General features: G+C 53.0%; 1 protein-coding gene across 6 annotated transcripts; it reads right to left on the bottom strand.

Moving 5' to 3' along the window:
* Positions 1-510: 510 nt before the first annotated feature.
* On the bottom strand, positions 511-26,595 carry LOC309802357 (uncharacterized protein). 6 transcript variants are annotated; one of them, XM_082617834.1, is made up of 5 exons: positions 25,566-26,595; positions 25,324-25,473; positions 16,807-16,876; positions 16,265-16,337; positions 511-868 (listed from the first exon to the last, which is right to left on the bottom strand). In XM_082617834.1, the coding sequence occupies exons 1-5, from the start codon at positions 25,893-25,895 to the stop codon at positions 748-750; spliced, it is 744 nt and encodes a 247-aa protein (XP_082473960.1). In that variant the 5' UTR covers positions 25,896-26,595; the 3' UTR covers positions 511-747. The 6 variants fall into 6 exon arrangements, with proteins under 6 accessions (XP_082473960.1, XP_082473961.1, XP_082473962.1 ...); XM_082617835.1 differs by having other exon boundaries at positions 16,807-16,839; XM_082617837.1 differs by lacking the exon at positions 511-868 and adding an exon at positions 9,920-15,936.
* Between the last annotated feature and the right edge of the window lie 280 nt (positions 26,596-26,875).

Below are 26,875 nucleotides of genomic sequence, written 5' to 3'. Positions count from 1 at the left end.
GTGTGGAATGAGTGTTGGCCCCAGGTCGCGGCCAGGCTGGAGCAGAACAGCTCGGCCATCCGCTCCCCTTTAGTTTAAGCAGGATGACTGCTCTACCAGGCCCCCACCAGGGCCCTGGGAATATGTGAGGAGCGGGGCAGGGGTGGGAAGAGTTGCAGCTCCGGGGGCGGCCCCTCCGGGGCTCCAGGGACCAGCACAGACTTCCTCCACCTCCTGTCTATATTCCTTTCTGGAAAGAAACCTGGCTTCCTCAAACCATTAGAAGAAGGGGGACCTGCCCGGGTTAGTTCATCCAAACGTGCATCCATCTCAGGATCCCCCCAGGTCAGCTTTGCTTCTGGGCATCCCATCACCCTTGAGTATCCAGTGGGCAGGGGATAGGTGGCTTCCTGGGACCGGAGCTGGCTCCCCTTCCCCTCCCATCAGACGGGCCCGAGAGGAGGAGAAGCCCCCAGCCAGACAGCATCCCGACATTCACCCCTCCTCAGATTAGTAGCACACCCATCACTGTTTTTGTTAAGGCAAGAAACACATTTATTGAGACACAACGGGGTGTGCCAAGCCCCTGGGAGGGCACTTTGCGACCGCGTCACATGCCCCTCACAACAGCCCTGTGAGGTAGGCGTCTGATCCCATTTCACAGATGCGGACAGCGAGGCTCGGCGCTCCCCCAAGTCTCAGGGTTCATGAGGGGTGGGGAGGGGTCCAGCCCGCGTGTCTGACACTCAAATCAGTGAAGTCCATCAGTCAGAGGGCGGGGAGGCGGGGAGGACACGCCCCTCCATGCAGGGGAGTGGCCCGGGTCCAGAGTCTTTGGGTCCGGCCTGTCCCATGGGAACGCGTGCAGGTATCCCCGTGGCTGTGGAGGCTGAGAGAGACACAGGTGCTGATGAAGGCCACCCGCTCCTGGGCTCACTGGCAGACAAGAGTTCTCATGCACACAGGCACGTTGGAGGCAAGGAGCAGAGAGAGGGTTAGGAGACGGGTCGCCCGGGGGCCTGGACCACATGGGGAGAGGGCCCTGGCCCCCAGCAGCCATGGGGGTGAGGTGAGCACCCAGCCACTAGCCCCTGCCCTCTACCTGCTGCCCCTCAACTCTGGCATCCCACACCTGGTCTCCTCCTGCTGCAGAGAGTTCCAGAAGCATCACACCCTCCTGCACCAGGAACCTCTGATGGTCCTCACCTCACTAACCCAAATCTAGAACGCTTGGCCTTGCTAAAAGCCACCCCAGCTCTCCTGTCCAACCCGTTGCCAATTAAACTTGGGCGTTCTCTAAACTATCAGCTTCCTCCTCTTTCTAAAAATTCTCCCTGATCCTGCCCGCTTGGACCTCAATCCCCTCCCCTCTGAACCTGCGACATCTCTGTATTGAAAAGCAAACCCTTCCTTCCCTCGTTGTCCCTCCAAGGCTGGCCGGGTGCTCCCCTGACGCCCTCCACTCCGCCCTGCAGCCCCCCTTTGGCAGTTCCAGAAAGCCCAGGGCTTCCGTGACTAGGGCCCACAGGCTGCAGGGTGCTGTGGCCAGCCCCAGCTGGGAGGCCGGGTAACAAAGCATTTATTTTCACATGAACAATCTCATTGAATCTGACAGTAACCATGCCAGGTAGATGTGACTATGTCCAGATTACAGGTGAGCAACTCATCCAGGCCACACACACATAAAGGTGCTTAGGTGGCTTCGAGCCCCAGACCTTGATCTCAGAGCCAGTATATACGGAGTGCAGCAAGGCACTAGACCAGCAACCCTGGAGTGGACACTGTTATTATGTACCCATTCTACAGGGGTGAAAACCAAGGCTCGGGGTGGTCCAAGTAACCCTCCCAAGGCCACTAAGCTGGCAAATGGTGATGCCAGAACCAGAACTCAAATGGGTAAGTGTCCTGCCCCTCAGCTTGAGGGGGTGGGGAGGAGGGTGAGAGGAGAAGAAAAGAATCAAGGTCTGGGGTCCGACCCCCCCCCTCATTTGCTGGCTGACCAGGGCTGCATCCCAGACTGGGCATGTGCCTTACAGGTTAATGCTGATTGTCACCAATGGTGAGGACAAAGACTTTTCAGGTAAAAGACCTCCCCTCCCCAAGGGCGAGGGCTCCTGAGGCCCAGAGAGGCCGTGGGTGGGGCCAGGACACTTCTCCCACTTGGGAATTGCCAAATGCCACGTCATCAAAATCACTTGGACCACCTACTATATAGCACAGGGAACTATAGTCTATATCCTGTGACAAACCATAATGGAAAAGAATATGAAAAAGAATATATATATGTATAAGTGAGTCACTTTGCTGTACAGAAGAAATTAACACAATATTGTAAATCAACTATACTTAATAAAAAAAAATCACTTGGACCACTACACATAGGAGTACATTTTAGCCCAAATAAAGTTTTATTCTAGATATAAATATTTCCAACAATGTTCAGAAGACAGCTATTTCCATCAGGAGTGTCTGTCCGACGGTCGCCCTCTGGGCTGCACCCCCTGGGGTGAGCCCCCAGCGCAGACAAAGACCCTCAGGATTTGCCCTGAAGAGTCTTTGCCAAGAAAACACACCTTTTTCTCTTACAGAAACGCATGCAGATTCAACGTGTACATCAGCCAACAGTCAATTCAGCTTTTCACATCCACTAAAACCCTGCCTTATCAGTCAGCGAGCACCTATTAGGCACCTACTAGTGTAGACAGCAGGGCTGTTAGGGTCAGAGAAGCGTAGGTCTCAGAGTCAGGGAGGGGGTCTAAGAGCTGCTTAGGCACGACCTCACTGAGCTTCGACTTTCTACCTGCCCTCCAGAGGCAGGGACCCAGGCCTGCCCACCTCGAGAGGACGAGGCCCTGAAAACACCAGGCACCTGAGAAAGTCCCTCCCCCTGGGTCACCAGGACCGAGGTCCATCAGGGAGCAGACACCTACACACAGACCCGCATTCTACCGAGAGGAGGACCCTACCAACCTGTCCCTACAGTGGGGCCCGCCCCTCGGGAGCTTCGGACAAGTTCTCAAGGACATGGGGTGGCCATGGTGCAGACACAGCCCACTGCAGCTGTGAAAGGCAGAGGCCAAACCAGGAGGGTGGTGAGGCTTCCACAGAGGGAGAGGCCGGGAGGGAGGGACTCAACAAGATCCCCAGCTCAAGCCCACCTGGAATGAAATCTGAGATGTTCTAGCAGAACACTGATGTCCCACGCACGTGAGACAAGGGCCAGGAAAGGAATTCCGTGGTCACGTGGTGACCCTCGATCCAAAATGACCCCTGCAGGGGTGTCTCCTGGGACTTCCTCCAGAGCAGGGCGGTATCTAATTCGGCCAAGTTTCCAGGTCACACTGAGCTCTGGAGAGCGTGACCTCCATGGGAGCACCGCCAGGCACGTGGTGGGGACAGAAACACACTGGGGCACATCTGGGCTGGCAGAGGCTGGCCACGGTAACCAGGAGGGTTTGTTTGGCCAAGTGGAAAGAGTGCCCCACGGCTTTTCATGGAAGACTGTTCAGTCCTGGCTCTGACGCTCCGTGGTCCCCGATTCTCAACTTGCTCATCTGTAAAATGGGCCCACACGCCAATCAAGCAGGGAGCTTGTGGGCGTAGAACAGCCCCAAGTTTGGTTCCAGGCCCATGGAGGGGGCTGAAGACTCATTTATTTACCTTACAGTCAGGGAAAGAAGGAAGCGGGTGGAGGAAATTAGGAGCACGGGCCTTTCCCTTAAAAGGCAGAAGGTGTTTTAGTCCCTAAAGATGTTACCCAGAAACCTGCTCGGGCTCTCTCGAAACTGTCCCCCCACCCTCCTCCCTAAGAAACACCCCGGGGCACCCACAGACGTCTGCAGAAGCCCCTCCACAGACCAGGCAGCGACAGGTAGGGCAAACCCAGAGCAGTCACCCTACCCTGCACGCAACAAGCAGCAGCCCAGGGTGCAAGGGGAGAGGAAGGGAGGCTCCGAGGAAGGGGAAAAGCCATCACACATTAACCAAACCAGTATTTACCCCGGGCCCACATCGCTAGATGCTGGCAGACTGCTGGGCCTCTCCTTACACACCCCACTGACTGTCGGAAATCCAATCTTAGCATAAGGTCAAGGCTGACTTTTTATTCACCTGGAACTAGGAAGGGCTTCCCTGTTCCCTTCCAGACAGCCCCCAACATGCGACCATTCTCAGTGACAGCCAGCATTTCGTTAGCAGCCCTGGGCCCTCACAATAACCCTGTGAGGTAAGCTTTCTGGTGACCCACGGCTTAGAGAAAAGGAGACCGAGGGTCAGAGAGGAAGGAGGAGTGACTTGCCCAACACCACACAGTTAGTTAAGCGCCCCCCGGATTCCCATTTCTAACACAAAACACTGACTCGTTAATCGGACAGCGAAAGTTCCATCAAGGGACACCCGAGGCAAGAGTCCTGGTTTTCGAACAACACACATCATACAAAAGTCCGTAAGATACAACAACTGTTAACAGGTTAATTAGGAACAAAATACAATCTCTTAGTAAAGGTTATAAACAACCGTCGCTTGCATTGGGTTACAATTTTGTTATTTGACCATCTACCTATCCATCCTTTCAACAGACGTGGAAGGTGACCCCTACCACTGGCCTGGTACTGTGGTAGGCACCCAGGCTGCTGACATTTGAGCCCAAATGTTGTGAATGGGGAGATGGGACATTAGCAGGGAGAGGTATAGTGTCTTTGACAGCTGGTGCCTAATATTTGGGGGGAGGACACCGCTGGGAGGGGTCTCTCGTGGAGGACAAGTGCCGCCCACAGGCCAGACACAGCGGTAGGCAAGACACAGATGGGGCCTTCCAACCGATTCCGATTCCGGAGACAGGTGTGAACGCGTACCCCAGGGGGTCCAGGGCATTGCCCAAAGGGGTCGTCATTACCCAGCATGAAGGTTCCTGCCAAAGTTACAACTATCTAACCTTCGAACGCCATACAAATTTAGCGTTCGTTCCCACGATACCCACTGCATGTTTGACGAAAAGATTTCCCACTAACCTGCCCAAATCAGGCTGCCCCTCCTGGCCTGTCATCCCGCCCCCAGCCCACCCCTGGGGGCATGCGCACAGCCTTTCAGAATCACAGTTCAAAATCCTAGTTACATCAAGCCTCACAACAGCCCTGCGAGGTGGGTGTGCCATGGTCTCCCCAGGAGACAGACTCAAGCTGTCACCATCCGTTTAAACCGCACGTTTGTCCAGCTCCAGGGTCCTGGCTTTGTCCTCCACCCCCACTGTCCAAGGCAATAAATCAAATACAGAATTCTCAGTAGAGCCCCTAGATCTACACCTTGTCCCAAGCAGGTAGCAGTGAGCTAAGTTGCAGTTGGGGCGGGGGGATGCGGTGGTGGATGCCGCCTGGCCTGGGACCTGATTGATGCTGGGGACTGCATCCAGGGTTCGCCAAGCGCTGTGTGCCTCGGATGCCCTGTTGTGCCAGAAGATTGTTCTGTGCAGACCCCGCATGGGGCACGATCCTTGCCATCCAAGCAAGCAATCATCTTCCCCAATTTTCTCTAAATAGAGCCCAGAATTAGCAAATCTCAAAGGGACAGGAATGACTCTAAGTTCCCCTTTGAGCAAGATCAGGGTGTTCTAATGACTTGAAAGCCTGCTCACGGGCAGAATCAGCCTTTCGTTTCAGACCCCCCAGCTCTCATTCTGGCCTCTTGAGGCTACGGGCTACGATTTCTGAGCACAAAGGAACACAGTTTGCTGATTGCTAATCAACTTAGTTTGGGGAGGAACAAAGTTGGAGACGGTTATCAACCTTTCACCAGAACTCGGGTCTAGGGGTTGGGAGCTAAATCAAGGGTCTCGCCTTGTTACTGACACACAAACATGGCCCCTGGCAAACACGCTCATCTATTTCTTCGAAAGGGGATGGTTGGAATGTGTCCTGTGAGCCAGCTCTAGTATAGCACCGGCAGATCTTTTCAAATGTTTGTGGACTGAGTGAACGAATGAAGGGATGAAAGAATGAAGGGATGAGTTACAACCACTGCCATCTGGTAGGAGGAAGCTGAAAGGCTGAGGGCAAAGCTCATGGCAGGGACCATGCACCAGGCAGGGTGGCCTGGGGGGGGACATCTCCTCTCACGGGCGGGGGAGGGGGGCCGCTCTCGGACCCTGGCCCTGCTTCCCTTACGGTGTGTGATGCATGGGAAAGCGCCACGGGGAAGGAAGCCGTGTGGGTGACGGTGGCGGATGACATCAGCTGGGACGTGCTCAGAGCAGTGACCCCGGAGGAAGAAGCCACAAATAAGGGCGTTCACTTCATAACCACAGCCCATGGCACTACACAGCCTGCCCAAGAGGAAAAGGTTTGCTTTCAGGACAGGGAAAGGCCAAAGCACCAGGTCAAGAGACGTAGGCCAAATGCATGGATGGACGGATGGATCAAAATAATGTTGGGGATCATTGCTGGCCTCCCAAGCTTCGATGCTGGGGCAAACACGTAGGTGAGAAATTCCGATGCAGGCAAACAGCACTCGGTGCTATAGTAGAGGGTCAGTGGGAAGATGCGGCCCTTGGCTGAGAGCAGAGGGTGTTCTGGAAAGCAGGGGCAAGCCCTCCTTGGGTCATGTGCCCTCCCCGAATGGCCACGGTGAACTTTGAGCCCCGGCTAGCCTTGGGGTGGACCAGGAGGGGAAGCCTGAGGAGAACATAGGGTCCCTTCTGCCCCTTGGCTCACGGAACTGTCCCATTTCTGAAGGAGGATTCACTATCACATCTGATCCGACATGTCTCCTTAATCCATTAAACCCCAAAGACCAACACGCAGGCCTAGGGGACATTTGCTCACAGGACCCCGGGAACGTAAACGGCAGCTGATCGCCTCAGCTGATTGCGCTGAGAGGTGGCAAATGGAGGTGCGGGGGCCTGTCCTCCTCAAGGTGAAATGGGGGAGGGGGCGGGTGGGAAGTCCACCACTGAACTCTACAAGACGGTAGCACAGTTGTCTGGACCCTGGAGGGTCAAAGAGATATTCCTGCCCCACAAGAGTTATAGAGGGTGAGGTTAGAGTTCATAAATCACTAATGCACAAGCCCACCAGGGGGATGTGGCCTTAGATACCGCTGGGCTGACAAAGGGAATATGCCCATTTCCCAGGAAGAAGCAAAATCCTAAAGTCAAATGAAGGGTCATCTAGGCCAACCCCACTCCCACTAATTGAATCTCCTTAAAGCCACCTTCATCGAGCCCTTGAATGCCTCCAGTGAAGAAGGGCTCACTACATCCTGAGGACACTCGTTCCATCCTTGACAGCCTCATCACAAAGCCATGACCCGGTGGACTTGGACAAACCGTTCACAGAAGATAAAATGCAATTTTTTAACAAACACATGTGAAAATGTTCAACCGTCATTAGTAATCAAAGCAATGCAAGTTAAAATGACAGAAAAACACTTTTTAACAGAGATAAAGTAGCAATATCATAACAAAATGCTAATACATCACTGGACATTATAAAATGCTGTAAGCCTTCTGCTACTAGTCAATATTCATACAAAAATTCCTGGCCTTTCATTCAAGAAACTCAACCCTAAGAAGTTCATTTGTTCATTCACCCACACTTCCATCCTCTCCTCTAACAGCCAACCAACCAGTCACTCACTCACATCTCCATCCATCCTTCCATCCTCTCCTCCTCAGCCAACCAACCACTCACTCACATCTCCATCCATCCTTCCATCCTCTCCTCCTCAGCCAACCAACCACTCACTCACATCTCCATCCATCCTTCCATCCTCTCCTCCTCAGCCAACCAACCACTCACTCACAGCTCCATCCATCCTTCCATCCTCTCCTCCTCAGCCAACCAACCACTCACTCACATCTCCATCCACCCTTCCAACCTCTCCTCTAACAGCCAACCAACCAGTCACTCACTCACATCTCCATCCATCCTTCCATCCTCTCCTCCTCAGCCAACCAACCACTCACTCACATCTCCATCCACCCTTCCATCCTCTCCTCTAACATTTAGCATCTAGAACATTTCAGGCATTAGAGATACAAAGATCAATTCAACAAGCTTCTTGCCCTTAAGGGGCTCACAGCCTAGCAGGAGAAACTGACATACCATGACACAACGATCATTTCTAGGTGTGGGAAAATAATTCGTAAGAATGAAAAAAAAAACAAGTGGGTGTGCTCAGCCATTAGCTGTGGCATAATTTGTACCATTTAAAACGAAGATGAATTGTGCATAGCAATAGTAACAATAGCAGGTTGATGTGGTGAGTGATGGACACGGCCGCTCAACGAGACCCGAGGCAGCCAGTGACGCGATGACGTCTATGGAAGAAGAAAAATGTTGGCGACGGAATATTAAGTGGAAAAGGCGAGAGGCAAAAACAAAAGAAGTGTATGTGGTGGAGAATGGCAGTTAGGTTTAAAACATGGACGCTCACTTAAAAACATTAGATGTCCATTAAAACAAGTGTGCTCATCAACAGGAATGTGAAGGGAAGGAATAAAGATGGGTGACATGTCGAATGATGGGTGATCTCCTGCTCTAGGTCATGTGCCATCCACACCATTTACATTAGGATCACAGGGGGAGCCCTTGGCCCATCGGCCCCAGAGGCCCGGCCTCCGTCCTCCACCCTCTGGAAGGCCAGCCCCGAGGCCAAGCTTCCTGAGGAGGGAGTTGGGAGTTGTACAGAAATCCAAGGAGACTTGTAGCTCCTGGTGGCACCAGGGGAAGGATTTGTGCAAGGGGTGCATGCAAAGGTCAAAGTCAACAGACAAAATTTGTCTTTTTTTTTAAAAAGTGAGAAGAAGAAACACACACTTGAGGTAAGCCCTGATCAGAGAGGAGCGCTGAGATCCCATCTTGGACCTCATGGATCGGGCGTGGACGGAACTAGATGGGGGCCCGTGTGGAAACTCCACCCCCGGCTTCTACCGCCCTCAAGCCCTGTCCTGAAATTCAGCATCTCAGAACTGGAGACCCTTAGAATGCTGGATCCCAAACTCTTCAGAGCTCTGACCCGATGACCCTCAGGCCCTCAACATTCCTAAACAGACAGAACTCATCCAATCCCAACCCACCCTCCCCCGGGGGCCTTCTCCCACCAGCCCGTTTCCATCCGTGTGACCCCCTCGACGGCCCCTCGGACCTGGGGAGAAGGCTCCCCGAGAGGTTTGCTCCTGTCCCTCCCTATTTCCTCTGTGCACGTGGCCGTGGCCCCCCACTTCTCCCCAATACTTTCTAAGTCTTCTTGACCCACAGCTGACTTTTAAAACCACACAAGGGTTCTCCAAAAAGACCTTCCCAGGCTCTTCCTGTCCCAAGCCCCTCCCACCCCCTCTCTGGTCCACACGATGACATCTGGGCTGTCTTGGGGGGGGGCTCTCTGGAGACCCTCTCTGGGCAGGTGTCTTCAGGGTTAATAAGTGTGCAGAGACCTGAAGCCCCAGCACCACCTCAGGCCCACGAGGTCCTGCTCACGTGGCCCAGACACATGGCACTGGAGGCAGGGAAGGGGGGCTCCTAACACGTGGTTCCGTGTCCTCCATCTTCTAGATGCCGTCTGCATCCATTCAGGGCCCGCCTTCAAAGTATGGACGCTGCCCCCGGTCCCCCTCGCTCCCTCCCTCCCTCCCCACATCCTGTCCGCAAACCCTGCAGCTTTGATTCCTGCGCCTCCAGCTCGCTGCCCTCACAGCGTACCTGCGTCATCACTGGCCTGGACTAGAGCTACGCCCCGCCCCAAGCCTGTGGCTGGCCACTCCCTGTCCCCACCTGGGGTCCACACGATGACACCTGGGCTGTTTGGGGGGCTCTCTGGAGACCCCCTCTCTGAGCAGGTGTCTTCAGGGTTAATAAGTGTGCAGAGCCCTGAAGCCCCAGCGCCACCTCAGGCCCACGAGGCCCTGCTCATGTGGCACAGACACGTGGCACCTCCCACCCACCAGGCAAAACACTAGCCCCAGCCTCACCCGACCCCCCTGCGCTCCCCGCTCTCCCAGCCACGGATCCTGGGTCCAGCCAAGCTGGCTCCTCCTGTTCAGGGCACTTGTTAGGAATCCAATTTTTTTTTTTTAATGTCCCAGATAGGAATCTTGAAGTCCAGAGGGCCTCTGGTCCTCATTTTTAGAGACAAACACGGGCACACAACACACAAGTGCACAAATCCTGTCCGGTACAGAGAAAGGAGACTGCACAGAACCAGGGTGTCCCTGGGGTCGGAAGCGCCAGTACAAACAGCCCCCAACCCCAGCGAGGGGGGGTGGGGGAAGGCAGGTCAGGAGGGGAGAGGACAAGTTCAACAACACACAGTGCAAACGCGCTTTCGCCGAAATACAGAGAGTACATCGGAAAACAGTCGAAAAAGACAGCAAGGCCTTGAAACCGGCTCTGGGGATGCCAGGGCGAGGGGGCGGGGATCCTGGGACCACTTCTGCAAACCCCGGGCTGAGAGGCACCTGCCCCGGGACCCCCTGACTCAAAAAGGGAAGGCAGCCCACCCCGTAGAAGACTGGGCTGGAGGGCTCCCGGGCACATTTCGGAAAGTTGCGGGAACACGATTTCTGGTGATCTGGCCCCTACTGGCCCCCTTCCCAAGCCACCTGCACAGGCCCTGGATGTGAGTGGCGCCCCTCCCAGGACAGCGCAGCGGAGGACGGGGCCCACACCACCCCCAGGGCCTCCTGCTCCCTGACCCTCTGCTGCCCCCTGGCGGGAAAAGCCTCCCTCGCAGGTGACCCACGCCCAGTTCCCACAACCTTCGGCAGGGCCCGGGGCCTGAGCCCTTCCACCTCTCCAGGGCTCTAGACGGGGCACTACCCACACGCAGGACAGCAGCTGCCCCACGATCCATCCAAGCGGGGAGCTGATGCCATTCCGAGTTTACAGATGGGGAAACTGAGAATGAGAGCAATGAAGTGAAATGGCCCGCACAGCCAGGGTGTGACAGGGCATGGGTCCAATTATAGCGGGTGTTCCCAAGGCAAGGGTCCTCCTGAGCCAGCTCCTCCCGCCAAGAAAGGGCAGGTAACAAGCACACAACATGCCAAGAGCCACGCCTCCCTGGTGCCCGCTCCCTTCGGCTGGCGGGAACCCAGGGACCCCAAACTTGAAGGGTCCTCCCTCCCTCTCTGCCTGCTATTTCTTCCTTCCTTTTTCCTTCTTTGCCTCCTTCCCTCCTTCCTTCCTTCCTCTCTCCCTCACTTCCTTCCTGTCATTCATCCATATCTTCCAGTCACTCATTCGTTCATTCATTTAGATTTGACGCCTGTATTTACCGACTTCAACAGCATGACTTTGGATTAATCACAGCCCCTCGTTCAAGAATCTCTCCCTTCTCCTATTTATTCGTTTATACATTATTTTGCTTCCTTATCCCTTTCTTTTGTATTTCTCCCTTTATCTCACTCTTCCTTCCGTTCCTTCATTCTTACAAACTCAGGTGCGCAGAAGGATGAGTCAGGCTCCCGCGTGCGACATCCTCCCGTCCCTGGTCCAGGCAGCACCGCCTCTCATTCATTCATTCATTCATTCATTTATGCACTCATGCATTTGCCCTTCCTTTCTTTCTTATTTTGGGTATCCTTGTACTTATCAGTCTCCTGGGAAATAATTGTATTAGTCAAAACTGCATGTGCAAAATAACCGTCATTGGCCCATGTGTTTATTTGCCTTTGCTTCTTTCTTCCCTGCCTTTAGTCACCTTTTACACTTTGCTATTTATTCCTTTATTTATGGACCTCAATTGCATATATTTTATTACATAAAGATGATAAAAGGCTGGAAGATGCAGCCTTGTCTTTGGGTCGGGTATTTCCTCTATTTTTCATTTATTCTTGGAAAGGTGTGATGTATTTATCTATTTAACGAGTACGTATGTAAACTAATTATAATCCCTGTTCAGACAACCGCTCTTAACTAACCATTTATCACCCTGGTTGTGGGTTTATCATCCTTCCTTTCTCCTTTTTTCACTTCTTTTTTTTTTAATCTCTCCATCCTCCCTTGCCCTAGAAAAGGGGATTGGATGGTCTCATCCATCATTAGGATTGATGACAGCCTCATCCCTAATCCTAACACGTCCTCCTCTCAGACACACCCACGGCTTCGTTAGCTTTTTATTAGTCCCTCCCCCACCCCGCCTTTCTCTTTCACTTAGTTTCACTTTGCCTTCCCTCACCTCTTTCTTTGACTCCCTGATTTTTTTTTTTTTCCTTGCATCATTTCACTCTTCGGAACCTCAGGTGTCTGGAGTGAGATGAGTGACAATCCCATGGGCGAGGCGCTCCTGGCCATTCCAGGCATTTCCATTTCTAATTCAGTTGTTCATGGGTCCATTCATTCTTTCTGTCACTCTTTTATTTCAATATTTATTCTTTTATTTATGGACCTCAGGTGCACAGAATTGGATTAACCATAATCTGTGGTTCCCGGAGCCTTCTCAGCACCGGTCCATGTGGGGCTCGCTTTTGTTTGTTAATTCCTCATACTGGTGATTTGGTTGAGGATTTATTTAACTATCTCAAGAGCCCAGTTTTGAATCAGTCATAATTCCTGGCTCACGGTGCCTTCTCGTTTTTTTGTTCTAACATGGCCCTCTCTCTCGTAGATTCATGTACGTATTGATTTATTCCTTCAATATGTTTTTATTGCTAATATCCATCCTGTCATAATTGTCTACGCCCCTCCTTCACCGCTCTCTTTTTTGCATTCTTTTATTCTCGCGAGCCTCGGGTGCAGACGTGAATTAATCAAAATCATCTTTCTCATTCATTTGTTCCCACAGCCACCCCTCAACTTCTTCTTTATGATGAACCTCAGCTCTTACTAGTTATTGTATTTAACGAGTAATATTTGTTTATTATATGTAAGTACTTATCCTGGAAGTGCCTCTTCTTCCATAGGTCTATTTTCTTTTCTTTTCCTACATCTTTCTTTCTCCCGGTCCCTCCTATAATTTTTCAAACTTTTTCTCACATTCTCATGGAATGTGTGAATTTATTCCTTCAGGCAATTATGTATGCGATTGTTTTTGTTATTTATCAACTTCGGGGCCAGAGATCTGAATTAATGTGGATGGTCTGTGCTAAACCAGTCCCTTCTCACAGACTTCACTGTATGACTTACTTATTTATTACCTTCTTTACTCCTTTTTTAAATGGTTTTATTTTCTTCTCCAATCTCAATTGTTTTTTTCCTACCAGTCTTTCAGCCTTTTTTTTTTTTTTTTTTTTACTGCCTTTCCTTCTCTTGGAGATCAGGCACCAGGGACTGGATGAACCCTAACACCCCTGCTAGACTGGCCTCCGTGGTCACTGCAAATCTTTTTTCTCATTCACTCTTTCGTTCATGCATTCATGCATCCATTCAGGTTTTCTTCCTTTTTGATGACTGTTTTTACGCTTCTAGCTGGCAGGGGCACCTAATTGGATACATGATGATCTACAAGCAGTGGGCCCTCCCTTCCCTGGCCTCACTGAGGTCCTCCCTTATGCATTTCAGCTTTGAACTGCCTCCTGGTTGGGTGGGTGGCGGCCCATCTCAGAAGCCCAGATGTGAATTCATCACTGTGCTTGGTTCAGGCCCCCTCTCATTCTTACTCCTAGAACTGCTCTCTCCTATATATGTATGTATCTGTCTGTTAATATATTACCTTTCTCCTTTTTTCCTTTTTCATTTCTAATTTGATCTCTGATTTATCATTTCTCTCCCATTTTCACTGTTTCTCTCTTTCACTCTTCCTTTCTTGCATTCTTTCATTCTTCGGAGCTCAGGTGCCATGAACTGATGAGCCCTAATGTTACCTGCAAACGGCATCCTGGGGCTCTGCCTCTCCATGTCTCATGCATTCACTCCTTCCTTCATTCATTCATACCATTCTTCCTTCCTGCTGTTTTTTTTCTTCTTATTAGGTATATACTCCTCTACTAATGGAATGAGTGCCCAGATTTTGACCCATTGTGATCTACAGTTTGCGCTGGTCCCTTATTATCACTCCTAGCCTAACCCTCTTCCAAGAATATACCCATTTATCACCTCTTAACTCTTTCTTTCTCTCTTTTGTTGCAGCTTTCCAAATCTCCTCTCTCATTTTTTCTCATCTGTCTTCTTTCATTCTCCTGGATCTTTGGTGCCCAGACAGGTGGGGGGGGGGGTTAATTACAACCTTCCAACAGGCCCCTCAGGAGTGCCTGTGGCCATGGCCCCTCCCCACCTCACTCCATCATGTCTTTGTTTCTTTAGATACTCATTCACTCGTTTATGGAGATACTTATTATTTTTTTGATAGTACTGTGGCTTTTAGAATTGGACTAACCATAACCCTTGATTCATGACAGTCTATTACTCAACTCCTAGCATTGCCTTATTTTATATGTTTATTTATTCACCCACTAATGTATTCCTGGACTGAACACTTGTTACTTTTTCTTCCATATTTCTTGATTTTTATTTAGATGATTTATTTTATTCTCTCTCTTTTTTAGTCCTTTCATGGAACAGACCTCAGGTCCCAGGACTGGATGACTCAAAACCCCTCCTGCCATGTTCCCATCTGGGTCCACGTATGTCCACTGCCCATTCATCCCATGCTTTCCTTTTTTCTTTCTTTTTTTTTTTTTTTTTTTTTTTGGCTTTCTTTCATTTCAGTGTTTATTTATTTATGTGTGCCCAGAGGTAGAAAAATTTGGTTAAAGTTAACTCTCATCTCTGGTCCCCTGGGTCCTTTTTCAGTTTTAACTATCTTTTGAACTCTTCCTCTGTTGTTTATCTTTTTTTCTATGGCTGGAGCATGTATTTGGACTAATCCTAATGCTTGGCTTATAATAACCTGACGTAGCCCTCCTTATATATTTTCTCACCCCCTAATTTTAAAAGTTATCTTCCTGCTTATTTATTATTTTGCGTCTTTCCATTTTTCTTCTTCCTTTCAATCATTTCTGCCCTTTCTCTGGCATCTTTTCACTTTGATGGGCCGCATAATCTCACCCTCACCACTAGTTGATGCATCTCAACTTCTTATTCATTCTTTCATCTAGGTTTTATTCCTTTATGGACAAACTTTAGGTGCTATATACTTGAATTGCACGTGCTCCTTAGTCCACGATGACCTGACATCAGTTCCCTATTTATATATTGATTCAATGCTTTATTGACTTATCTATTGACCTCATGTGCATCAAATTGGATCTCCTTCAGGGTACACTTCTTTACCTATTTATTAGTTTCTTCACTCTTTCATGCCTTCATTCATTTATTCATCCATTCACTTATTTGGACCAGGTAACAGAGCCCAGCAAAATGACCTCCCAACCAGAACAATAGAACATTCACAGTATATTTGACCTTCCAGCTTCTCCCCACCAAGTTAACCACCAAGGTGTGCACAACCCACAGTCCTTGACACATATGCATGGCAGATGCAGGCACAGGCAGAGTACATGTTAGTGCAGCCAGAACACCCGCCCCCACCCCCGGGGGTCACATCCTACGCAGATGAGGGTCAGAGTCCCCAGGCCCTCTTGGCGGGGCAGGTGCTTCCCCGTGGACCCCTGTGAATGGCCATCCCCATGAGAAACCTGTTTCAAGACCCGAGAGTGCACAGAGACACACACGGTATACACGATCTCCCCGGTGGGAAACGACGGACATAGAGTTCATCTTAAAACAGACGGCTTTGTCTGTAGCCATATAAAAATATTTTGGCCTTTCAAGGCAAATACAAAAGGAACTACCCATTACCATTGCTGAGTGTCTTAGTCCCAAACAATAAAGAACTTGAAGAGGTTTAGCCGGAAACTTTGAAGACAGAAAATCTGTCCATTCCGTTTTCCAGACATTTCAAGGGGGGGAAGGTAAGTGAAGGTCATTGCAGCTCGAAGCCCGTTTGAGAGGCTGGTCTCTTGGCCCGCGTTTTCTCCTTGGCCCTTTGAAGGGCCCCCCAGCTAGGCCACTTCCATCCTAGTCTGCCCTGCGGCACAAGAGCCAAAGGGAGACTCAGCAATGAAAGGGCCATTCATTTAGAGGAGTGAAAGAGGAAAAATTCTTTGGGGGTCCGGCACTTGAAGCCGCCTATAGAATTCTTTTGCCACAGAGACGACACGAGGAGGCTGGGGGGTCCTGCCTCCGAACGCAAGCCCCCCAGGTCCACGCTCAACTGGGCTCGCTGGGCACCCCTCTTCCTGTGAGCGGACCACGGACCAGCGCTCACCAGCCCCTCCCACGAGGCTGTTCTGGGTGGCAGCCGGCCCCCACTGGTGACCAACCACAGAGGTGCTCCCCACGGCCCAGCAACTTACGATTTTGGAGCTGGAGGGTACTGGGGTGGCGTGTCCACGGTCCTGTCCCACGGAGGATTCGAGACGGCCTCAGCTGGAATGAGAAAGCGCTGGGTCACTGAAATAGAATCTCGCCCAACGGAAGCAGGGACGCCCCAGCTTCTAGCAAGCGTGGAATTGGTGAAACCAAGCATTTCGCTTTGCACTGCACTGGCTCACTCTCTCACCCGCCAAGCTCCCCACCACAACTTCCGGGGGTATTTGAAGCCGATGGGGCAGGTGTGGCGGTGTGGACATGGCTCTGAACCCAAGAGCCCTTGGGTTGGTTGGTGCTACCCATGATGCTAAGTGCCCTTTTATGGAACCCAAAGGCTCAGGGCCATTTCATGAGTGAGAGCTGAGCTGCACACACCCAAAAGCTGGGTAGACGGCTTCCTGGCAGGGCATTCCACCATGAGGGAAGGGCGCTGCGGGGCACAGCCAAGCCAGCGTTAGCATGTGCTCAGGCATGATGGGAGTGCGGTCAGCTGGGCGCCTGCCCCTGGATGAGACTAGGGACTCACCAGGCTTGTGGAGTCTTGAATGGGCAGTGTGTCCTAAAACCATGGGACGGAAGATGAAGGATGATGCTGCCTGGACAGACATCTTCACTTTAACAATTACATACAGATTTTCATCAGCACCATATAAAAGCCCTGACCGGTTACATCAAGTCCTTGACTTCAAGTATTTGCCTTAAAGTTTTTTTAAAAAGCGTTGAATAATGATAGACACATGTCATTATATACCTGTCGAAACCCACAGACTGTAGGACACAAAGAGTGACCCCGAATGATATAAACCATGAACTTCAGGGAATAAGTATGTTATCAAGGTCAGCTCCACAGTGGTAACAAATGTGCCACATTAACGCCAGATGCTAACATCAGGGGATGGGGGCGGGGGATGGGACGTCTCTGTACGTGCCACTCACTTTTTCTGTAAATCTAAAACTGCCCAGAAGGAAAAAAAAAAGAGGCTGTTCATTTCTTAAAAATATTTTGAGGGGGGCTTCCCTGGTGGCGCAGTGGTTGAGAATCCGCCTGCCGAGGCAGGGGACACGGGTTCGTGCCCCGGTCCGGGAAGATCCCACATGCCGCGGAGCGGCTGGGCCCGTGAGCCATGGCCACTGAGCCTGAGCGTCCAGAGCCTGTGCTCCGCAACGGGAGAGGCCACAACAGTGAGAGGCCCGCGTACCGCAAAAAATAAAAAAGAATATTTTGAGGGACTTGATTTTGAACATACATTCAGTAGGCTCTAGAGAAGGTGGGCAGGTGTGGCTGACAGATGGTCTGTGATGGCTGAGGTTTGAACAGCACTGTAAGGGGAGGGGTGAGCATGATAATAAAACCTAGAGAAAAAGAAGAATGAAAAAGGAGTGCCCCATGGTCCTCCAAGGAACCCCGAGGAAGGAAGAGACCCCTCTCCAACCCCCCTGCCCTGACTTAAGCCACTTGGGTACCCACCCCCGGCTGCCATTGCCCCCTTATTCCCAGTGGTTCACTCACTGGGGTGCCCAAGACCTGGCTGGGCACAGAAGGTTCACCTCTGGCTTCCAATCCCTGTAAGAATTCCTTCCCTGGCCCTGAGCTTCCCAAACACTGTTTTCCCCTAATTGGTTGCTTTTATAACCAAGAAACAGAAAGTCTTTTTAAAAGATCAGTGTTAATCAAGCAGTCATCGGCCCATGGGTGACCGAGGGTCGACTGGTTTTCTAAGGGCTCTCTGGGTGCCCGTGTTGTGCTGGATCCCCCCCCGGGAGAGTATCCAGCCCTCCCCAGGAGCCTGTGAGCGCCTGGGGTGGCCATCTCATCATCACCACGGTCCTAAGATGACAATCGGACTCCAGTCCCTGAACATGCAGCAAGACCACAGCCACTGCCTCTTCCCATGGGAGAAAGAAACACGGGAAAGGGCTTTGGTGAGTCGTTCCGGTTTGGTTCTCTTTGGTGTCTTTTAATAGGACCAGGGAAATCAAAAGCAGCTCAGAGCATCTGGGTTTTTTCCTGCTTCTGCCCAGGGGCCCCAGGAACCCTTAGAGTCCCCGATTGTCCGTAATTAACTTTTGTGCAGACCCCAGGCTGCTCCTTGAAGACGCAGCCCCGGCAAAGTCGTGCTTTGGTTTCCGAGCTGCGTGTCCCAGGCTGAAATCGTAACAGATGGAGACACCGCGGATATGAGTCAGTGTCTGGAACCAAAGGAGAACACACGGCGTCCTTAGAGGGTCCAGAGGAACAACTGTCGCAAGCGACTGATCGAAGACCTCATAGATGCATGTGCTGCGCTCCTAATCCACGCAGGAAGCGATGCCGCTGACACCAAAAACGTCCTCTGGGGCTTAAGAGGATTAGACAATTCTAACTCTGCCTCTCAAAGTGTTTAAAGTTCCTCTTTTCTGGGGGCAAATGGGGCCTCATTGATCTGGCATGTCTTTGGTACAAATCATTTGTGGATGTTGAGAGCACGGAGAGATGGAAAAGGATGAGCGTTAATAAAACGGTGATTCCCAGAAATAGAGCCTGTAGTCTATACAAATAGCCATGAGCCTCGCCTTGGATCTCCGCTTCCTACCTGTTGAGTAAAGAGCCCCCTCTTACAACTTTCCCCGACAAATGCAAGCTCTTTGCGGAGCTAATTTCCTGTACCTTTGTGAAGGCCAGGGCCCTGGACATTATGGGCTCATTTATGAAAATGGGGGGAGGTAACTGGGACAGCTTTTGAAATCATGTCCCCCTCTCTCTTGCTGGCCCCCATCAGCCCTCTAATTTCAGTTGGCCGGGCTATGGAGGATGTTTACATATGCCTCTTCCTGGAATTTCACTCTTTGCTTCAGGAGTGGGCAATTAGAGAGAATTAAGGCCTATTTGGCGTATGTTTACCGTTAATGGATAGAGTGGCAGAGGAAGCCTTGGGAAAGGCAGTCCACTGGTCTAATTGAAGCTGGCAATTTTTCGATCCCTCATTTCAGCTTGTAGGTATTGTAGCAACCAAGGTCACAAAACAAAGGCTGCAGCCCACCATGGTAATCACCGGGTGCAGGCCTGACCGAGGGTTTTGTGAGTTCTTTACGACCACACTCTGAAGCACAAAGCGACAGCTAGAGATGTTTGCAAAACTGAGTCTGAGATGGGCAGCCGGGGCAGGCCCGGTGACTGATCGCTTTTCCAGAACTTGCCTCCCTGATGGCTTTTTCAGGAAGTTCTCAGCTGAGCGAGCCGGAGCACCAAAAGGCCCAGGGCGAGCCACAGGGGATGGTGCGGCCAGGCCCGCCCTCCTGGGACTGCAGCCACGGGGCCAGGCTCATTACACAGCCCAGAAAGGTGTTCCAGGCCTGGCCGGCAGCCCACCTGTGTGGAAGAATGTTCCATAAATGCAATCCCTGCACCGCAGCAGGCAGGCAGCCCCTTGGAGCTGCTTTGGAGTGTGAGTCCTATTAGATCTGTGTTCACAAAAAGCTGACCATGGAGACTGGCTGATGACTGCTCCCCCACTACCTGGCCATGGGCGGTGGGCTTCACATTCACAGCCTGCCACCCCGGACCTCTCGGGTCTCTGGTTTCCTCATCTCTAAAGTAGACGGGGGGTTGTGGGCGGTCCAGTGGTTAAGACTCCACCTTCCACTGCAGGGGGCCAGGGTTCAATCCCTGGTCGGGGAACTACAATCCCACATGACGCTCAGCATGGCCAAAAAAAAAATAAAAAATTAAAAAAAAAAATAATAAAGTAGAGGGGGGTTGGAAGGCAAAGGACCAGAGATCTCCAGCCCTCTGATTCTAAAGATCTAGCAAACAAACCACCCACAGATGACCACTGAGCAACTGGAAGGAATCCAGAGCCCCAAAGACCCTCAGATGACCTCGAGCCTGCACTGTCCCATTTCACAGATGGGAAAACAGGCCCAGAGGGCGGGAGACAGGGGCCAAGGTCACACCCACAGTGTGAGCTGAACATAGGCTGGAACCAGGTCCTAGAGGGCCAATTCAGGGCCCCTGCCTGACTCTCAGGTGCCCGAAGCACCCGATTTGAACTCTCTCCTCTGACTGACAAGGCCTGAGTAGCAGGGATGTGCCCTGCTCTCAGCCAGGAGGCCCGTGGGGGCCCAATCTGGACACCTAGGGCCCTCCCTCCCCTCTTCTGGGGAAAGGGCCCTTGCCTTTCTAGCGCTGACATCCCATGCTTCTTCTGCCTCATAGAACACAGAGAACGGAGAGGCTACCGCCTCATTTTACAGATGGGGAAACTGAGGCCCAGCAGCCAGCAGTAACAAAGACATGGGCCAAGACTGAGACCCAGGACTCCTTCCCCTCATGGCAGGGACTTTGCCCCTGGTTCCTCCAGAGGGGCCTGAGCCCTCTGGGCAGTTTGGGGCAGTGGTGGTGCAAACTGTTTTCCCTCCAACTCAGAGGGTCCCCTTGCTCAGGGCTGCCCCCAACCCCACAGGCCCTGCCGACTCCCCATCCCTTACCCCTTCTAACTGCAAACACCAGCCCCGTGATCTCCGAGCCCCAAAAACCCCAATTTCTCAACCCGGTAGGAATGCTCTATCCCCCACCCCACAGGACAGCACTGAGAAAGGGCTGAGAATGCAGAAGGACTGGCCAGCACAGACGTGCAGTCAGCCTCTGGCCCCCTGACTGGCCTCCTGCCCCAACTTTCCACCCTTGAGTTCTGTCTCCTTGGCTGTCTCTTGGGCATCAGGTCTGGTTTGATCAGCTTCTTGTTGACAGGCACAGCTACCCCGATGCCTCCTCCTGAGAAACTCGCAAAAAGAAAGCCCTAGAACGGGGGAGCACGGGCATGTCCAGGGTCACGCCAACGGGGTGGCTGGTTAGACGTGCATCGTGTCACCTCTCGCCTGCGCGCCTCGGAGCTCCCGACCCACACACAAGGGCTAGGGGCCCTCAGCAGCGCCCCGGCTCCCCCCACCAAGAGGGAACACACACACACTCTGTTTCAGGGGAAGGTAATTGAGGTTTCCTTCTTTTCATGGGAAGAAAAGGCACCTTCTATTGAGAGAATGTATTCACAGAACCTGGGAAAACTCATCTGTGCTCAGCCTCCCAATTATCCCCAGGTGGCTGTTCTCCATGGGGGGCTCCCCACATTCCTTTCTGCTGGGCCTTTGTTTCCATCCGCACCGCCCTGGGAGCTCCCAGGCTAAGTCTCCTCCGTAAGCCCCCGCCAAAGACCCCTATTCACTCCGCAAAGAGACGCCAGGCAAAAAAGGTGGTGGGCAGCCTTCCTCCCCCACTACCCCGGCCCCCCGACTCCCAGGAAGGAGGACTTAAGAACTCTCCATCTGGATTTTTTTCTGAAGCCCAAAGAAATTGGAGAGCAATTAAGAGAGTCATGACTACACCCTCCACCACCCACCCTCCCCCATAATGAATTCCTCTCTCACACACCCTTCCCCCAAGTCAGGGCCTAACCCCGGCCTCGGCTACCCAGCACCTGCTCTGCTCTGGACCGCCAAAGCCCTCAGTTAGTTCCCCAAAGCGTGGTTGCAATGAAGCCTGGGATAAGGGACCAAGTGTCTAAAATCTGGAAGGCACTAGGAATTCCAGGCTGTGTGGGAATCCCAAAGATGGGGCTCTCGGGCACTTCTCTGTGCTCACCTGGGCACAGAGAAGGGGACCCTTCACCTCTGCTGGATCCAAATGAACTAGGGACCTCTCCCGCTGGCGTCGCAGGGTGTGGGGATGCCTGGTAGGTGATACCGTCCGAGGCCGGCCTCCTCCCAGTGGATTCCCAAGGGCACCCTCGTCCCCTCCTCTCCTGGCTCCAAAACACTGACTCACTCCATACCCAGGAGGGGAGGCCACCTCTGCAACACCCCTTCCTTCAGGCCCCTCCCCCCGAAAGGGCCTGGCTTCTTGAGGACACACTCAGGCAGCTGGGACTTGGGACTGCCCACTGGAACTGGGCACCAGAGTAAAAAGCCCCCCCTCCTTCCCTACCAAGACTGGCCTCTCCCTTTCAAAATGGGGACCCCACGCTTGAGATGGCCTCATTTGGAAAGATACAACTCTTTTCCAGAAGTCTCCATCTGCTCAAACCGGGGATGGGAGATGAGGCTGGACTCGACTCCCCTAGCTCCTTGAGGACAGGGGACAGGGCTCAAAGACGCAGAAGGAAAAGGGAACCAGTTCTTGGGACTCACTTGCAACTTGTTAAATGTCAGTCTTCTGAAAAGAAAATGCTCCCAGTGCCCCCAAAGCCTTCCTGATTCAGCTGACAATGCTGGATTCGACACTGTCCACTGCCCTTTAACCCTTTGGGGCCTTAATTTGTCTCCCTCCACACCCCCTTCTGTGTAAAGCCGCCTTCCTCTTTTCAAGGAAAAATTCATTAGCAAGCTCATTAAAGACGGGTGATTTTTTTTTTCTTTCTGGAAGTCAGATTGCTCATAAAAAAAACCACATTTAAGTTCCTTAATGTAAATGAATGAATAAGGAACACATGCATCCTGTTGCTCTTAAGTCTTGCCAGTTTTTGACATTATTTGGAGAAATGTACTTGGAAATACATTTGGGGTTTGAATCACAAGTCAGGAGGCTCTAGGTCAGGGGCCCTGAAAGCTGCAATCAGCCCCAAAAGCAACCTGCAGGTGGGAAATTGGAGGGTGAGAGAGGGGGCATTTTCTTCCTTTCCGGGAGCGCAGAGGCTGAGCTATGCTCTCGGCCCCCTTTCTCATCCACCTGGGGGGAAGCAGGTGGAACCCGAGGGCCAGCTTTCGGGCAAGACCACCAATCTCTTCCCTGATACCTGTGCCCACGTGGAAGCATTCAGCCAGAGGTGGCCCCGGAGACCAGCTCAGCACAAAGACAAATGGCCAGAGAACCCCTCGTGCCAAGAGGACAGGGTCCTCTGCCTGTCTGGCCAGCGAGGGTATCATTCCACCCCTTACTGCTCAGGGATGGGCCAATCCATCAAAAAAGAATTTTCCTGAAAATGATCATTTCTTTCAACACTTGATAACGGCCTTTCTGCAATTCTTGGGCTGATCGGCTGCGAAGCTGATAGATGATATTATGTTTCAATTTCTTTAATGGAGAACTTGACCTATTTTTCTCTGTTTTCTGCGTAATAACACACAAAACCCAGAATATGTGTTTACCCGAGACTGAGCATTCACAAGTGTCTCTAAAATACAACATACCCCAAACACAGGCCACCCCAAATGCTGAGGAGGATGAGGGGCGGGGGGCTGGCAAAGTCTGGGACTGGCTGGGGACCTGCCTCCACCTTGCCTCTGCCCCTCGGCCCAGCCCACCCTGAGGGTGTCCCGAGACATCCCTCAGGCAGAGTCCAGGAGCCATGGGCATTTGGCTCCGTCCAGTGAGCTACACGGATCTTTCTGGTAAGCTCTGGATATGACACCCCAGAGCCCGCATCCTGCCCTTTGAAAAGCTCCCCTCCCGGGCCTCTCTTCCACGTCACTGTGTTTGCAGATGGCAAATGCCAGCTGCGGAGTAAATGTCACGGGGCAGAGTCTGCCTGGTGCCCCTTCCCTGGAGTTAGACCTGGGCACACCCTCTCCACCTCTCTGCAGCCTGATGAGCTCTCTGGGGAGTGAAAACAAGCAGACAAAGGCATCAGCCCCCGGATTTGGATACCTCTACCCCTCTTTACCTGCACTGCCAGGTGTTATTAAAAAATACCATCCCTACCCCATTTCCAAGTCAGGGGAGAAGGGCAGGGCTACAGAAGAGCTGTCTCCAAAATCGGGTTGACAAAAGAGCCTTATGGAAGCTGCGCTGGAAACCGGAGACCCTCAGGGAGTGCAGGGGGTCCAGCCGCTCTGCCCACTGGGCAGCAGGTCACACACAGGCGGGCATACCCCAAGGCAGGGCCCCCGGCTCTGACGTGAGCCCCGTTCATCACCTTCCCTGTCACAGAGACAGACGCCGTGTATGAGCATCAGGTGGTTTTGGGGGGGTGTTGGCATCGGGACCAGGACGGTGCTGGGCCCCCTGGAGCCTCCATAAACATCTGGGGAGTTGAGTCAACTTCGCCCCCATCATCCAGGCCTTTCCCATCTCCCCCCTGGACCACCCCGGCCGTCTAAGTGCCCCAGTAGCTACCCCGAATGTCTCAGTTGTGGGGCACAGAGGCAGCCACACTCCACTGGGGCTGCTGGCTCTGAAAACACCCCCAGGCCCCTCCGTGAGCCCTGCCATGGGCTCAGTCACCCGGACCGCAGAAAGCAAGGTGCCCTCGGCGGAGCCCCCTCTCTCCCTGTCCGCCTTGCTTAGCTGCCACACAAGCCATGTCACCGCGTGGGACCTCCCGGGGCACCCAACTAGACCCTCTAGTCCTTAAGGCAAAGCTGGTCTTGGGCACCCAGAGAAGAGTCCCAACCCTGGGCCTCCTGGGGCTCCATTAACACATCTTGAATAAGTGAACCCCAGATAAACAAACGAGGAATCCCTGAGTGAATTGTGGGGCTGTAATCCCCTGCTTTCTTCTGCTCTACCATTACTGATTTTATTTAAACAAACAAAACGTTCCCACCTCATTGCCATTTCAGGGGTGAGGAGAAGAGCCCAAGAGAAGAACTCACTCAAAAAACCACTATTTGATTAAAAGACATTATCAAGGCCTCATGTGTGAGAAACCAGCTTTCTCACATCGACTGACGTTACTGTGGCTTGTGGGGGGAAATGTTTTCCCAGCTACACAGCAAACAAGCGTTCCTGTTTCCACGTCTCCAAAGCAGCCCACAAGCCGGGATGAGGAGTGCAAATGCACCATTATTCATTTCATTAACATGCTCAGTAAAGCTTTGTGAGGACCTACTATGTGCCCGGCCCGAGCTGGTTCTCAGGGGCCCAGACCTGAGGGGGACGCTCCCCACTTACCATGCTGGCCCACAAGGGTCTCAGCTCTAGGCAGCTTCCAGAACCCCAGCCCCATGTTTGGTGTGGAAGAGGACTTGCCTGGAAGTGACCCCTCCCAGGTTAAATGCGTACATCCTTGAACTGAGAGATGTGAGCTGAACCTAATGAAATCGTAGTGTTCCAAAAAAGCAAGAAACTCACCCCAAACCAGGAGCGAGTCGCGAGGCACCAGGTGGGCATGAGATGCCAGGTGACCGTCCTGAAGGAGCGCTGGTCCAGGGCAACTCTTCGGCCTCTTCCATCCAGTTCTTCAGCCGACTGTCGCCGCCAGGGTGTCGAGGACGGGCTGACCTTGGGGAGGGGCAGAAAGTTAGAACGCCGGCAAGGCGAGCCCCCAGAAAAGCCACACACACCCCCAGAAAACACACGGAGCCCAGTCTCACCTGCAGCCTGGTTTTCGGTGGAGGGAGGTGGCTCGTAGGGATGGCAATGACAGGAGAAGGTGCAAGAGAAGCGCAAGAAGAGAAGCGACAGGCCAGGTGGCAGCCCCCAGACCGGCCATGAGGCGGGGGGCAAGGCAGAGCCTGGGACTCGTGGGTACAGGACGGCCATAGAGGCAGGCCCGGTAGGACATGATGACAAGCGGTCTGGGGGGATTGGGGTGGGGGGAAGGGAGCAGGACAAAGGTCTGGCCGCAGCCCACGGGCACTCAGAGCCTGGGAGGCCAGGCCCATGGGAGGAGGCCTCTGAGGATGGTAGGGGAGGTGTGCCATGAGCACTAGAGACCAACTGGAAACTTGGGTGACCCTGAGGGGGAGGGCCTCCTAGCCCTGGGGGACAGGCAGGCAAAAGGCAAGCAGGTGGGAGGTGGGCGGGGCAGCAGGCAGGGCCAGGTAACCACAGGTGTGGGCTCAGCGAGGAAACCCAACCTGTTAAGCAGAGGGCTGGATGGGTGAGACCCAGAGGGTCCCAAGCCCAGTGACTGGGGCACAGAGGAGGGGAAATGGGTCAGGTGGGGCAAGCAGAGACCCAGGTGGGCAGTCAACCCAGCAACGGGGAGGGGGGGCGCCAGGGGAGGAGCTGCCAGGGAGAGCAGAGCAGGTGGGCAGCCAGGCAGAGGCGGAGCCTGCAGTGCTCCCTGGAGGTTCCCGGCCAGGGGCCCTTGACATTGGACATGCCCCAGCCCACAAGTGGGGGGCAAAGGAGCTGGATTTAGCCCCAGGGGGAGGAAGGCATCATGGAGGGAGGGGTCCAGCTCACGGACCCCAACTCAAGAGGGAGACCTGTGTGGCCAGAGCCCAAGGGGACATACACCACGGCTGCCCCTATGCCGCCACCTCAGTCCTGAACTTCAGGTATGGGGTTCCAGATCAGCCATGAGCACTCAGCTACGGGATGGGGTGGGAGGCCAAGAGGGCCGGAGGGGCGGGCTGGGACCTGCAGCCGAGCCCTGGAGAAGGGCAGGTTCCAGGCCCGCCCCCGCCCCCCCCCCAGGGTGTGAATTAAAAGGGGGCCAACCGGCTAAGCAAGGCCCGCCCCTCACACCCCACCCCGCCTGCCTTGCCTGCAGAGCGGGAGTCCGCTGCTCCCGCGCCCGGGAGCCACGAGGCCACCCTGGGCAGAAGCAACCCCCTGGCCTACCACCCCCCAGGGACGCAGAGGCCATCAAGGGACGCGCTAGGGTGGCAGGTGCCCAGCCCAGGGCCGGGCCGTGGGCTTGCTCAGTAAGGATCAACTGTTGGATGACGGGATG

Source organism: Mesoplodon mirus (genome assembly GCF_964341445.2).
Source record: "Mesoplodon mirus genome assembly, chromosome: 4".
In the NCBI taxonomy this organism is placed as follows: Eukaryota; Metazoa; Chordata; class Mammalia; order Artiodactyla; family Ziphiidae; genus Mesoplodon; species Mesoplodon mirus.
Note: the sequence above shows the minus strand (reverse complement) of the source record. Positions and strands in the feature narration are given on the sequence as shown.